Raw genomic sequence first — 16608 nt, forward strand, 5'->3', positions numbered from 1 at the left:
TTATAGCGTTTTTACTGAGTTATATACGTTAAATTACATGTTACATAATATTAATTATTTTTCGGAAAGTAAATTATAACTTTAATGAATTTGACAATCGACGACCTCGACGCAACGAACGATAAAGATATTAAACCAATTTCAAAATATATGAAAAAGTTTTTAAATACAACAAGATATGAGAGAATAGTTCAACTGTTACTTCATGAAATTAAAAGACAACTATAGTAACTGCACCCATGTATCTACAGATGAAGATTTACCAATAGTTTTGCCTAATAACGCAAGCGTCACATCGCTCCTATAAATACATTAATAGCGAATATAAATCAACACGGAGATAAACTACATTAGATTATCTAATACGCCAACATTTAATAAATAAAACGACGGACAAACGGAAAACAGTCCAATATAGAAGCTTACAATGTGCTACTACCTGACTAAGAAAATTTCACAAAATGCCTTAACGTACGCGATTCCAGTTAAAATATAGAGAACTTATTTTTAATATTACTTTGAAAAAGATTTACAAACTATATCATAATACATATCTTACTGATGAAATAAATAACGGTTATTACATAAAATAATATATAAAATTTCTTTAAAATATATATAATCAAAATCAGTTACTGGCACCGCACATAAAACCCTACAAAATACTAACTATCCGAATCTTCAAATCACATTACTTACGTCTATTTACAATAAAATTGAGATAGAATTAACTGGTGCTATCAGACTTTGCCGACTCACTCTCCTCCGTGATGGTGATCATGGGAGGGTTGTCGAAACTGCTCACACCTGGGGAAATTTCATTCGTAAGCTTCTCGAATTTAGGTGACTCTGTTTAAACCACCTCCTTAACTGATTCATACTTATTAATGGTAAAGATGCTCTCTTACCTTTTATTACTTCCTTTGAAAAATCTTCAACTATCGTCTCCATGACTTTTGCTTCTGTTTCGTCTTGTATAGTAACGGGCAAACTATCGACCCTATTAAATGTTTTAATTTTATTATCAACTTTATCAGATATGGGTATGGCAACACCGTTTTCTAATTTCTTCTCCCTCATATCGTGCAAGTGCTGTAAGCTAAATTCTCTGGCCTGCACATCAGATAGTAAAGGACCATCAGTTGACCCTTCGATACTATATCCAGGACCTTGCAACATGTCATTACCAATTATGGAATCTTGTTTAAATATAGCTGCAGTAACTACAGGCTTATCGGGATCTGTTGGTGTTTTACCTATAAGTGGTTCTTGAGAATTGTCATGCACTATAGCATCAGCAAGATCATCTTTAGAAGTATCGTATCCAGCATAAACTGGGTAGCCGAATGGGCCTTGATCGTATCCCATCTGGCTGCTGTACGAATAGCTGATATTGTGTGAACCAATTGAAGACATGCTGAGGTCAGATATTGATAAGCCTGTACTCGATAAGGCCAGAGCCTGACGTTCAAACTTTCCGCTACTTCGTTCACTGTCCTCTTCAATGATAACCTTCCTTTCCAAATCCTCAGGGACGCGATGAATAAGTGCTTGATTGGTCGATATTTGCGGGTCGTGTGGTGGGGAATTGTGGATTGATTTATGGGATCTGTAAGTAGTTGATTGTTGGACTTCAACTACAAATATACCATCGTTATCAGGAGAGTATTTCATTTTCGTCTCACGACCGTTTTTAGTTATATCCTGAAAAAAAAAGAAACAAACATAAAAATTAACATACATATATGTATTCTAGGAAATAATATATTCATGACACGACATTAAAGTCATTGAACTTTAGACAGATTTAAAATTATATGTGATATAATTTCAGTATTGTTATTGGTCTTAAAATAATCTGATTTACTGGCGCTGTAAATTATGGCATCTTTAAAAAAGTGATTTAATGACAACAGTTATAAGCTTACATTTCTCTCCTCCGTTTCAACAATAAGATGATTATTTTTAAGGGTCATGGTGAAGATGGATCCGTTGGCTGGAGGCGTCTCCACATCAGTACCACCTTCATCCGAAGACTTCAGCTATAAAAAAATATTACAAGTTAAAACAAACTATTATTTATAGATTTATATATTGAATGCATTAGATTTATAAAGCATGGTTAGAGAAAAACAATAGGGTTACTAATACAAGCTCTATGATGTGTATCGGCACCCTTATTTAACTCAAACCCCAGATTAAAGGAAATCTTTTGAAACATGAGCACATAATATATAAAAGACTTAAAAATCCTTTTTAAAAACCTTAAACCCTTTTCGTCTGATTCAAATTTACATCACTCCGAAGGTATGCAATCTAAAAAATGATTTAAGTACATTCATAAACAGACTCCAAATGTGCTGTAATTCTTTTATTGCAACGTAGGGTTGCCTACTTTTTGGTATTATATATAATGGATTAGTTTCCGCGCACAGTATCGCTGGCTTGTGAACGAGGGAGTTAGGTACATATCCTTTTCCGTACTCCAATGCAAATTTTCAAGATGATCGGTTGTGCAGTTAAGATTTATACATCTCGCAGTGTATGGGCAACGATTTAACATGAGATAACCAATTTTCTCCGACTTTCCTCAAAATCAAAATATATTGTTGCTGTTGTTGTTGCACTTAGAATTAACATTTTAAATGATTATAATAAATGTAAAACTACCACCGGTTTGGAATGTAGATACTAACAACCAAGAAGAACTATATAAGAATATATATATTATATAAATTTATAATATATATTTTTATATATATATATATATAAATATATATATATATTATATAAATTTAAAATATATACCACGAAATATTCAGATGTGATTCAGTTTATATAAACTTAACTAGTTAATATAAACAGTCAACGTCTACAAGAGAAAATATAATTGACTATCTGTTGAGCACCAACCCTAAAACTAAACTCGCTGACTAACAACGAGCGCGCACAAAGGATCAAGTTCTATTCGTCGCGGTACACTGTTCTGCGCTAACGACCTGCGCAATGATGAGCGTTCGTCTTCGCCCACATGCTCTTAATATTTAAGGTATTAATACATTCAAGTTCTTAACGTTAATTTTATCGAAAACATAACTTTATTCTCTTGAATATGAATAAAGTAAACCGTATTGAATATTAATGCAAAAACGAAATATTTCTGTATTTTCTGTGCGACTAGTCTATCTAACCCCAATAAGTATTTATTTTATGTTATAGGTAGATGGGCAGATTAGCTCCCTCATGGTAAGTGGTCACCATTGCACAAAGACATTTGCGCTGTAAAAAATATCAACCAATCCTCACATCGCCCATGCACCACCAACCTTGGGAACTTATATCCCTTGTCCCAGTAGTTACACTAGCTTACTGAACCTTCAAACCAGGACACAACATATACTAAGTATTGCTTTTTGGCGGTATAATATCTGATGGTGGTACCTACCCAGACGGGCCTGCACAAAGCCCTACCACCGAGTAATCAAAACGTATATAGTTATATACATTTGCTAAAAATAGCAACTCTTTGAACTAGTCGATTGGTTGAAAATAAGGATCAAGAAGGTGCGAAGCTCCCTTTGAATATTCACAAAATCTTGTGTTGTTGCGCGTCTGCGTGACAAAATAGACCATTATTTTCCTCTAAATTTCAAGTCTATGTCATATATTTGTCAATGATGTCATTTGTCTATTTAAAAAAATATATATTATAAGCAGAATAAGTTAACTTTCCGAACGTCAAGCTGTCAGATTGGTTTTAAAAATTAATCCAGTTTTGGCGGTAGACAGCGCAAAATACGGTTACGAGTATCACTGGTATACTATTTTGTAATAATATTCAATAACGAGAAATTGTTACAAGTATTATCTTACTCATTCTTATATTATTATAATAAATGTATTAAAATACGTTCTGTTTTGTATATAACATATATATGTGTTTATGGTTTTTTATTGGTTTTTAAATAAAGCAAATAAAAAATATAAACTTCTATATTTTAATAGAAAGGACTCTAACAATCATAAGTGATATAAAATTAATACATTTTGTAATAATAATACAAAAAAAATTAAGTCGGGCAATTAATAATCCTATATTCTTCTCTAATTGAGCGTAATGTTTGAGTTAGAAATAGGGATGACACTAAACAGAAGGCGTCCATATACCGTTGAAGCTAGTGTTGAAAACCTTCTGGCTGAGTTAGGCGGCCATTCTCCAGGAAACTAGCCAGCAAGATTTATAGTGCACAAGAACACTCTACTCCCTTTTTCTCATAATCTAATAGGACGGCAAATCCGATGCGATCGGAAAGAATTTGAGAGAGTTTTCCAAGACACGGAGTTGTAAGAAAACATTGAAATAAATATCGTAAAATTAATAATGTTTTAATGTATATATACATAATGCTTAATTCACTTTTTACTAAATCAATCGCTTTTGTTTAATAAAAATGTTAACACTTCAATTTTAGATTTTATCTGAATCTTAATTAAACTCTTCTTTACGAATAAACTTATACATATACATATATATATTTATTTATTTATAATCGTAAAATAATATAATACATATTTATTTATTTTCAAACCTACATGACTTATAAATCAAAAATATAAGCTACACAATAATTTGAACGACGCAAGCATAATTGAAAAAAGGAAAACATTCCATTTACAAAACACTTCGTCACAAAAACTAAATAAATAGAATTCTATGTGTCATCGTGTCATCGACACGTATATTTCAATACAATTATAAACACATTTATTAGCTTTCAAAGTCACCTTCCTAGGCGGTCTAAGTGCCGGGCGGGGTCGACGGCCGGTCGACGCCCGCGCAGTTTTCGGCCATCTTTATTTCCCGCCCGCAGCCTCCAGCGATCGCGTTGCACTTTTTAGATGTACCTACTCTTGCCATACGACTATCTAACGACTGAACAGCGATGAATATGGAGTTATCTGTTATATATGGATATATTTTTTTAAATAAGTGTCAATGGCTTAATATGGTATATAAGGCATATTTTATATAAGATTAGAAATGAAATTAGTTTATTAATCCGTTGAACTTAAGAGACATGTAATCACAAATGCCCCTAACGGTCCTTACTAGTTTAAAAAATGTGTAACATAGAATACACATCGCTCGACAAACCATTTTTAATAAGTACAGACATCAAACCCGCGATCCGTTGGCATAACAGTTGTCAATCAGTTCGTCGAAACTGAAATTAACACTTGCCATATAAGATATTTTAGCCGTATCATATATGACTTAATTTGTGGGTGCGGTTTCAATAGCTCGCAGATAAATACGTGTTCTTTACATACAGAGTAAATGTATTAATTTCTGTCTCAATATTTAAATTTGTCAAAACTAAAATAGAAACTTATTAATAAGAATCTTTAAATATGTTAAACATAAATATTAAAATATACATTACATAAATTTACCAAATACTTATGTAACTTATGTAACGACCAATTGATATCTAGATCTCGTCTAGAAGTTAACTATTTATGTATAATTTATATATACCTTCTCAAAATTGAGAGGAGGCCTTAGCCCAGCAATGGGACATTAACAGGCCGTTACTGTACTGTATAATTTATACATCATATAATTTATCTTTTGATTAAAAACATGTAACAGTCAATATTGATTTTGATTTTAAAGCAATCTTTTAAGTCAGTCAATTTATCCTTAATGATCAAGCGTTCGCCCTAAAGATCTTATCTCATATTGGAGAGTATTTCCTCTCTACAGCACCTCTGTCCCTCCCAATTCGCCTCACAGTACATTGCACTACAACACCAGTCTGACTAGATTTTTGGCAGCTCTCCCCGCCGCGCCAGAGCCGAATTCTTTTATAAGTTTTTGACGACTTAGGCCTTTTTTTTTCATCTTACAAACACACGCAACGCACATACGTAGTAATATAATCATATTATTATAGGAATTAGGTTATTTTAATGAGAGAGAAAGGTTTAAATAAAATTTCTTTTCATGTTACACGCTTTTTTTGTTTTATTGCAGTTGCAAATTTAGTATCAACCTTTTTTTTATGCAATAAATATCCTAGATCGTAGGAGTCGTTTTATTTAATTATTACGGAAACTTGCATGTGTCTAATTTCACTAAAATTATGCCACATATGTATTCCACCAACCCGCACTGGAGCAGCTTAGTGGAATAAGCTCCAAACCTTCTCCTCAAAAAAGGGAGGTCAGGTCTTAGCCCAGCAGTGGGACATTCACAGGCCAATCTGGCATCAAACTATGTCAATAAGTTTTGCCTCTTTTGTCTATAATTGTACCTTATTCGCCCTTAAATCAGGAACATAATAATATTAAATCGTGCTGCTTAGCGGTAGAAAAAGTGATTGTATCTACCACGTGGGTTGATACACATGATGGAGAAAAATCCGTAGTGCTTGTCTAGGGTTGAACCCGCGATCATCGGATCATCTCGGCTCTATTTATATTTCAAATGTACCACCACGTTGTTGTGTACTTTGTCTCATAAAGTAATTTATAGTATTCTATATATTAAAAAAAAACTTTTTATTCGTGTTTTTAAACTCTACTATATCGTATAAGGACATACTGTAAGAACACATATCATGGAATAATTATCGTAAACTGACAATTAAAATATTTTCTTTTTTTTTTATAATTACTTCTTAATATGATATACAATTATTCTTAACCTTAGAGTTGAAATGTTTTTGTTGCAGTAAGATGGATTTTTTTTTTCATTAATTTTATTTATTGTTTTTTTTGGTTAACGTGATTGGATTGTAAAGTAATTATTTAACGTAAATTAAAAATTTCGATTTTTTTTTTTTAATTTATTTCATAATATACATAACGAGTTGGTAGTGGCCGTGACTTTTCTTAGACTTTAAGTGAAAAAAGCTTTTTAGTCATAAAAATTGCCAACACTTATTATTTACTGGCCGTTTTTGTGCAAATGACCGTTGATGAAAAAATTCGCAACTGCAAGAAATAACGGAAATAATATATAACTAACTTTATAATAAGATATTTGATAAATCTATACTCATTAGAAGCACAGCTGCTTTTTCCTCTAGATGCACAGACAAACAATATTTTAAGACATATTTAAATAAAACATTTTTCCTATATTTTTTGTGCAGACGCAACACGTTACAAATTTATTATATAAACTGATTATAGCAAGCTCGTCACTATTAAGTAAGTTATATAACAAGTGACATAGCTGTTATATAATGGCATTTGTGATTTAGAAATTGAGAGTAGCGTCAGCATAATAAGAAACATGTAGAATAAGAAATTAATAATCTAATAAACGTAATACCTAACAGAATGACGATTGAATATTTTTACTTGAAAGACAAGATCATTGCGTATTATTTGTATTAGTCATTTAATTTATTAAAAAACGGCATATTGTTTGTCTCTAACCGATTGTCTTTTTTTAAGGTGAGTTAAATTTTGTGATCATTATGTATTAATTATACATTCTAAATGTCAAAACATGTTTTTTATATAGAATAGGAAGGCAGACAAGCATATGGGCTACCTGATGGTAAGTGGTCACCAACGCCCATAGACATTGGCATTGTAAGAGATGTTAACCATCGCTTATATCACCAATGCGCCACCAACCTTGGGAACTAAGACTTATGCCCCATGTTCCTGTAATTACACTGGCTCACTCACCCTTCAAACCGTCACACAATAATACCAAGTACTGCTGTTTTGCGGTACGATGAGTGGGTAGTACCTACCCAGACGAGCTTGCACAAAGCTCTACCAACAGTAAATACGTCTACATACGTCTGGTACAGCAAGAAATTAGCCTAGTCGCAATGACAAACTGCATATATACAGCGTGATTATTTAATTCTGATATACACTTCCATTAGTTAAGATAATTATATGTGAGCCGGATGGGCAAATGGGCCACCGCCCATAGACATTAGCGCTGTAAAAAATACTAATCATCCCCTATATCTCCAATGCGCTACCAACTTTGAAAACGAAGATGTTATCTCTCTTGTGCCATTAGTTACAATATCTCAATTCTGCCAACACAACAATACTTTGTATTTGGCGCTAGAATGTGTGATGAGTAGGTGGTCTCACCCAGACGGACTTGCAAAGGCCGACCGTACAATATTTGTAAATAAAAATAAAATATATTAATGGAGAAATATCGTATCGTCGCAACAGCCTGTGAATATCCCACTGCTGGGCTAAAGGCCTCCTCTCCTCTTTTGGAGGAGAAAGTTTTGGAGCTTATTCCACCACGCTGCTCCAATGCGGGTTGTTGGAATACACATGTGGCAGAATTTCAGTGAAATTAGACACATGCAGGTTTCCTCACGGTGTTTTCCTTCACTGTAAAGCACGAGATGAATTATAAGTACAAATTAAGCACATGGAAATTCAGTGGTGCTTGTCCGGGCTTGAACCCACTATCATCGGTTAAGATTCACGCGTTCTTACCACTGGGCCATCCCGGCATGGAAAAATATAAAAGGTTTTTTAGTAGCCATATCTTAGTACTGGTAATTCGTAGCATACCTAATGATTCTAATATTATTAAAATCTAGTATAATAAATTTCGTGAATTACAAATTATTAAGCAGTTAGTACATTCCGGTTAAGGTAAGGTTAGACTATCGAGCACCAACATTACTGGAGCCACACGTGTATTCCACCAACCCGCATTGGAGCAGCGTGGTGGAATAAGCTTCAAACCTTCTCCTCAAAATGAGGAGAGGAGGCCTTTAGCCCAGCAGTGGGACATTCACAGGCTGTTTCGGTTTCGGTTTCGGCTTTATCGTACACCATAAGAGTTACAGAAACATACAGTTCTGAACACAAAAAAAAAAAAAAAAACGAAAACTATTAATGTACAAAAGGCGGTCTTATCACTAAAAGAGCAATCTCTTCCAGACAATCCATGGTGAAGGACATGAAATAAATAAATAAAGCGGTAAGGAGGTGTACAGGTCAACTTACTTTACTGTATTTTCTCCACAATATTTTGTTACTAAGACTTAAAAGAAGTCCATGCCCAGCAGTGGTATATAACATCTCTGGAAATCGTTATAGTATATATAACAAGCGATAGTATTATAGGTATTAGTCATAAAATAGTTAAAAACAGGAAAATCCGGAAAAACAGGCTTAACTTTAGTTGTTATTATATTAGAATCTCAGAATTTAGGTTCGACTTTACGACATACTGTAGATACGATCGGTCGTAAATGCAAAAGTTTTTACGACTAACTTCGTTGAGAAATTATAAAATTAGACGACCCGGTCCACGACCCAAAACCGACAAATATAAACGTTTTTGTACACACACGAACGGGAAGCGTTGTAGTGCTCTATTATTGAAAAAAACACGATTCAATCATTTTTAAGTGCTGAGTCCTAGTTTCCCCACGCGGCTTCGGCCGTCTATAATGGGAGGGGGAGGTGTTAGGTACTTTAAGGCCTTTTATGTATCCCTGACAATGTGCATGCAATATTTTATAATGATCGGTTCAGTAGTTAAGCCGTAAAAGAGTAACAAACAAATTAACTCACTTTCGCATTGATAATACCAGGAAGGATATTTGTAATGGTGTATTTCCGGCAAAGTAGAATAGAGTCAACTTATCTTAACTTATTATATTTATCTTTATAAAGCTGTGGTGATCACTGACCATCTATTGGCCTATTTGCCAGACCATATCGTAAAAATTAAAAAATATAACATTACTCAAAACATAGGAGAATACTCAAAAGAACAGCTAATGAAATAGCAAATGCTCATTATTGATAATTTTAATCAATGTTCTAAACTTATTCGTTAAAAAAAATCAACAAAAGATATTTTAATCCACTTGTATACAATATTTTTATTATAGCTTTAAACGATTTTATTACCAAAATTTAGTTTACTTCATATATGCTACGTCTACGACTAGACTACGAACTACGTCTACTACTAGGCTACGAAGTCTACGCTGCATAGCTTGCTACGACCAATGACTATGTCTAGTCGTAGAAGTCGTAGTAGAGAATGAAGGAAATCTTTTTACTGCTAAGCTAAACACCATATATATAAATACATATTAAGCTACATACAGTTACAAAATATGAGCTGTGTTTTAAAAAAAAACATTGTTTTGTCACGTACACGTCGTATTGGTTTTAACGTCTTTGATTGAAATAACCCTAACTTAAATATGCTAATAATAAAACTAAGCTGCATTACACTGCACCTTTGTTTTCCGTATAAAAACAAAAACAAAAAGACCTTTGTACTGTACGCCGTTTTTTTTTTTGTTTCTAATCGAGTTTCATTTTTCTATATCGTTTTATTTCCCGCATTCCGCATTCGAAATATGAACATACTTAAAAATAAATTATATGTAAGCAAAGTGTGCGTGCGTCTTGTGTTAGAATTTTTAATATACATAAGACTTATAAATACTAAGCGATGATTATATTTAAAACAATAGCAAATAAAAACCACGCTATGGACCACTGTATAAACTGCTAGTACGTTCCAAGAACTGTAATCTTTAAATACTTATAAATATTATATGTTCAATTAAGGCCACGTGCACACCCACAAAAATGGTAGTATGATTGTATGAAATAATTCAAACTTCGCGATAATGGGATTGCGCGAGTTAATGACGAACAATCAGACGTAGGAATTCAGCCAAATCACTTGAGAGAGTTGGAATGAATTAGCAGTAAAACGTATATACTCGTAACTTAACGTGACTTTGTTTGAGCTATGATCATTTGAACTTTGAATAACATAGACTGACAATCAAATCGCTAGTACATTATATAAAAGGTAAACAGGTCCTTATTCAATTTATATATACACACATACATAATATACATTACCAACAATAAATTATAGTTATTGTCGTTTCTTGTTCTTATTCAACTTGTACTTACACTTTATACTGAAATAGAAATACCAAGCGCTGCTGTTTAGCGATAGAATCAACGCGACTGGATGACGACTCTATACAATAGATTTGTCTAGGAAATTTTGTTACAGCTTTCAATATTTCTTATATACAAGATACTTAATAAAACAAACTATAAATAACACTGTTCTTTAATTCGTTTAATTATTTAATTTTCACTTAAAATTAATGATTATTGTAACAGACATCCAACTGCAGCTAACTTATCTAAATACATCTGAAATACACCATACGGGCCTACTAAATACATCGAGTAAAAATATTAAATAGTTAAAATATCTTCGTTTTACCAGCGCTAAAAACATTCTATATCAAACACACGATTTGAACACCTTTCATATTTCCTTGAAAACAAATTGCGTTGTAGTTCCGGCTAAAGTCATTTGAGCTTTGTCTCAGTACTCTTTCAATATCAACCCGGATAATATGCAATGTTATAATTGCACATAATATTAAATATATCACAGGATTATCGACTTTAAGTCAATGATAATAGTGGCTAGTGAATTTTTTATTAATATTTTTGTATACTTGTAAGAAACCACAGCGTCTTTGTTACGGACTAACGGTAGATCTGGTTTGGAAAGCCATGTATTATATTGAAATGTCTGACTGTACGTTGAATGCGAATTGTAGGTGTGAATGTGGTGACTTTGAATATTTAGGTTATATGTATGTCTGACGCGTGTCAAATAATTTGCGTAATAAATCATATGTATGAAAGTAGATGTTATATCTTTGTGTTATATAATTAAACTTGGCACCTGTAATTTATTGTACACAACCACAAATATATAATACAAACAATACAAATATATAAAGGACTAAAAAATAAATATGTTTTAATTACATTTTATGTTTTATTACATCTAAGGAAACCTGCATGTGTCTAATTTCAGTATAATTCTGCCACATGTGTATTCCATCAACCCGCATTGGAGCAGCGTGGTGGAATGAGCTCCATACCTTCTCCTCAAAAAGGGAGAGGAGGCCTTAGCCCAGCAGTGGGACATTCACAGGCTGTTACTGTACTACATTTTAAAAACATAATCTGAGTAGCAGTAAACTTATATACAAATATTAATTATATATATATATATATGTATGTATTACTATTATATACTAATCATTATTTAAAGATAAAAAAATATTGATATACAATGAAATTTAGTAGTAGTCTAAATTATTATTTAAATAATAGATTTTAACTTATTTTTCGGAATATATAAGCTGATTACTTTTTTTTCATACTGTAAGACTAATCCATAACTTAAGGCGTATAGAATGAAGCAGTATTAAAAAAATAGTTTGATAAACGTGCATTTTTAATCATAGGATTTCGCATAGGATCTTAAAGCGGAAGTTAAAAAAACTAGTGTATTGCTCCTGCATGTTATTTTTCATAGTGAAGTGTTTTTATACTATACATAGTTTGCTGTAGTTCAACGCTTGATAGCGCTGCATACCATTCAACCAATGACCATGAAAATTTATATAAATATATTTTTTAAGCATGGAGAACTATTTCGAGTATAATTTAATGGTTGTAGTACCGCGTTAATGTATTTCTGATTAGCTTAAATGTTGACTGGTAGAAAATTTGGGGGATTTAATCCGCATTGTACCAATTACAATAATTTGTTCAATGAAGCTTTTGTGATAAATTACTATTTCCTTTTCTTCTACTTTTACGGTTTTATTTAATTCACACATTTTATAAGTGGAGACTTGACTGGTATGTGTGCTAATATTAATATTATAGTTTTAAGAATTAATTTACTGTTTGCTTACCAAATAAATAATAAAAAAAAATTAACTCAACAGACTCCTATTCTTTCCCAAATACAGATCGCATATAGATGTTTATATACACAGAAGTTAATAGATACACATAGACGAGATAATATCTGCTAAATTTTTAAAATTACCATTTTATGCTAATAAAATTTAAGAGCGTGTATTGTTTGTATATTGATTGTTCAATAAACAAAATATATACTTTTAAATATAAAGCTTTACTTCAAAGTAAAGGCCTCATTTCCTACTCATAAGGATTAGAACTTCCACGACTTTAGCCATTGCAGCTTAGTGCTTAGAATTGAACGCGTGATATTCGAATTCTAAACCATCTAGTCACAAAAGTTTATACAAGTTAAAATAAAAAAAAATATACTTTTAAAAAAAATCTTCTCAAAAGCATAGGAAACCTTAACCCAGCCCAGTAGCCAGTACCCAGTATAGGATATATACGGCTTTTGTTTTACATTTATATCGTGTATTTTTTTAATTATCGTAAAATATATCATATTCAATCCATGTAGACGCAACCAATATAATTTTTATGAGTAACCGTAACAGCCTGTGAATGTCCCACTGCTGGGCTAAAAGCCTCCTCTCCCTTTTTTGAGGAGAAGGTTTGAAGTTTATTCTACCACGCTGCTCCAGTGCGGGTTGATGGAATACACATGTGGCAAAATTTCAGTGAAATTAGACACATGCAGGTTTCCTCACGGTGTTTTCCTTCACCGTAAAGCACGAGATGAATTATAATCACAAATTAGGCACATGAAAATTCAGCCGTGCTTACCCGGGTTTGAACCCACGATCATCGGTTTGAGTGTATAATTTATATATTTTGTCGAAATAAATACATTGTTTAAAATTAATCACATTTTTATATGTAATTTTAAAATAAAATCACGTGTTTTTTTCTACATGCAAATACCAGGATATGTCTTCCTTTTATAAAAATATTTTTTGAGTAACATATTTTTTTAATGATATGAATTTAAACTTAAAATTAAAGATTTTAATTATCATTAACTGTTTAATTAGTAACTAGTGTTTTGGGATAAATAAGCCGTTATATTTCTTTTCTATTTCAGTTATGCTATATATTTAACACTGTTGTCTAATTCTTATTGTTCTGCTTTATATATCAACGCCAAACCGAACATTTTTATTTAAGAACACACCGAACGAATCCTTGCACACATATGAGTGTTATATATAACAATGTGTACATAAATTGTTGACCTTTCATCAACGTATCGTTGCAACACCAATATATTCTTGTTAGAGTGTTCGGTCGACGTTAACGAGAGAAAGCGTACTCCTTCTCGGAAGCTGTGAGAGTCAGGCATAGATTTCAAAGCGAGGCAAGTATCGGGCACACTTGCGTGATCAAGCGTATCTGCGGCGTATCAAACGAATTGTCATTGTTGCAATGGAAGTGTGGCTGTTGTTTTAGAGATACTTTCGATTCGCTTAGTAATTTATTGATGCTTAAAACCACGTGGTTGTATATAGATATTAGATTGTAAGGCTTTGTGCAAGCCCGTCTCGGTAGAGACCACCCACTGAGTAGATATTCTACCGCTAAACAACTTAGTATTGTTGTTACCTGTCCGAGTAGGTACCACCCACTCATCAGATATTATATCAAACAGCAATACTTGTTACTGTTGCGTTCCGATTTGAAAGCTTAGTGAGCCAGTGAAATTGCAGGCACAAATAATATATCATCAGAGTTCCCGAAGCTGGTGACACATCGTTATGTAAAGAACGGTTATTTCTTACATGTCCAATATTTATGGGCAGCGTAACAGGTGCCCGATTGCCTATAAAATAAAATAAATAAAAAGTACTTTATTTCAAAGTAAAAAAAATTGATGCAAATTTAACAAAAACTTTCTTAAGCTTAACCAGACGATACGTTTTAATTAGCAAGCTGTTCTTACCAACCGGTGATAAAAATAGAAACGTTAAAGTAAATAAATGTAGTATTGAAGTTGAAATTTAATATATTCCTAAAACACGTTCAAAACTTATCGTAAAAATTCACGAAAGGAAGTTACATTTGGTGCCAAACAAATGGCAGTCGAATAAAAATAACACCTGTTGAACCGCTGCTCCGAATTAAAACTTTCATGTGGTTTTTATCGTTTATTTGATCAGGTTTCGTTCACAGATACAACACAATACTTTCGATTTTTATTTCATCCAAATAGTTATTAAGTTAACAACAATTATTATACAATATAGAAGCGTTACACTTGCTTTGTTAAAACTCTACCATGGAAAGAAATACTTCAGATATAGGCAAAAGAAACTTAGTGAATTTTATTTCTCATCGATAATTGTCTAACAATAAAATAACATTATAATTTTATTTGAATTCATTCCGACAGTACATACGTATGTTACATTATTCATCTTTATATATAATGCTCCTTAGCGCTAATTGAATATTACGGCTGTGTATATCTGTCGCTCTATGAGCTATAAACAAACTCGAAAGTCTTCGTACAATTTCATTGTATAATGTCAAATAATATGCGTCATAGATTATATATTTTTAATATTCAAAGAATAGCGTAACTCTGTAACTCGTTTTGCATCATTTTGATAATGATGAAGTCCTCACCGACCACGGCGGCCTTTATAAAGGGAGAATAGTCAACTGCGTATGACATGCTATAATGCAAAAGTGTGTTGCGTAAACTCAGATGCACTTTGTCTTCTTATTTACACGCGAATAGGTCAATGTCAATTTCGTTTTTTTACAGAATAGCTTTTTTTTATAGTATAAATAGGCGGACGAGCATATGGGCCACTTGATGGTAAATAGTCACCAACGCCCATAGACATTAGCGTTGTAAGTAACGTTAACCATCGCTTACATCGCCAATGCGCCACCAACCTTGGAAACTAAAATGTTATGTCCCTTGTTGCTTCTTACACTCACTCAAACCGGAAGACAACAATACCAAGTACTGCTGTCTTGAGGTAGAATATCTAATGAGTGGTTGGTACCTCCCCGACTAGTTCGTACAAAGCCCAACCACTAGTAAAATTTCTACTTTTAGCGACAATTTTGTTTGGTTATCCAGAAAAATATTAACGGAACGCTTTATTAAAAGAAGGAAAATTGTCTTTGATTCCAAATTAAGATTTAGTCTTATTTAAATATAAAAATACGATAGAACATGGGTGTTCTATCGTATTTTATAAGATAATATTAATTTGCTCATTTATGTTACTAGTTTCCACCCGCGGCTACGCCCGTTTGGTAGTGGGGGCAGATTTTGCTTATAAAAAAGTAACTTATGTCCTTCCTCAAGGTTCAAGCTTGCGTCATACGAAATGTCATCAAAATCACGTCAACAGCTTAGTCATTAAACATAACAGACAGAGCTACTTTCGCAATTATAAAATTAGTATAACTATACATTAACGCTATAAATATAGTAACAACGTGAAACTGAGAGTCATACGGCTTTTACTGGAATTCCAACCACATTTAACCGGCAAAAGGGCTAGTTCTATTCAATACTGAGCCACTTGTTGCGACTTAAGCGCTGTGACCTTGATTTAGAACTTATTCACGGCAAACCCTTGGCACAGTCGCATCCGAAATGTAATGTGATACTCCTATTACCTTGAAATGTATTCCCTTCGTTGGTAGCGAAATAGGTGGTCAAATTGGAGCATATTTTGTATCTGTGTAACATTAATATGAACGTTTTTGCTGCAAGCTGCAAGACTTCAGCTGTACGTACTTTTAGAGGTTTTTTTAGAGATGCTGAAATTTAATGCTGCTAACTTCGCA

The 16608-nt window shown here is 32.8% G+C and overlaps 1 protein-coding gene across 2 annotated transcripts in view; it reads right to left on the minus strand.

Annotated features, from left to right (window-relative positions):
• Positions 1 to 588: 588 nt before the first annotated feature.
• LOC126774048 (uncharacterized) overlaps positions 589 to 16608 on the minus strand; it is a 65122-nt gene continuing 49102 nt past the window's right edge. For both annotated transcript variants that reach the window (XM_050495369.1, XM_050495368.1), the window contains exons 5-7: positions 1929 to 2042; positions 909 to 1704; positions 589 to 807 (exon numbers count right to left, since the gene is read on the minus strand). In XM_050495369.1, the coding sequence (XP_050351326.1) occupies positions 728 to 807; positions 909 to 1704; positions 1929 to 2042 (990 nt within the window). In that variant the 3' untranslated portion in view covers positions 589 to 727. The remainder of the gene's footprint in view (positions 808 to 908; positions 1705 to 1928; positions 2043 to 16608) is intronic.

This window comes from Nymphalis io, chromosome 15 (genome assembly GCF_905147045.1).
Source record: "Nymphalis io chromosome 15, ilAglIoxx1.1, whole genome shotgun sequence".
Taxonomy (NCBI): Eukaryota; Metazoa; Arthropoda; class Insecta; order Lepidoptera; family Nymphalidae; genus Nymphalis; species Nymphalis io.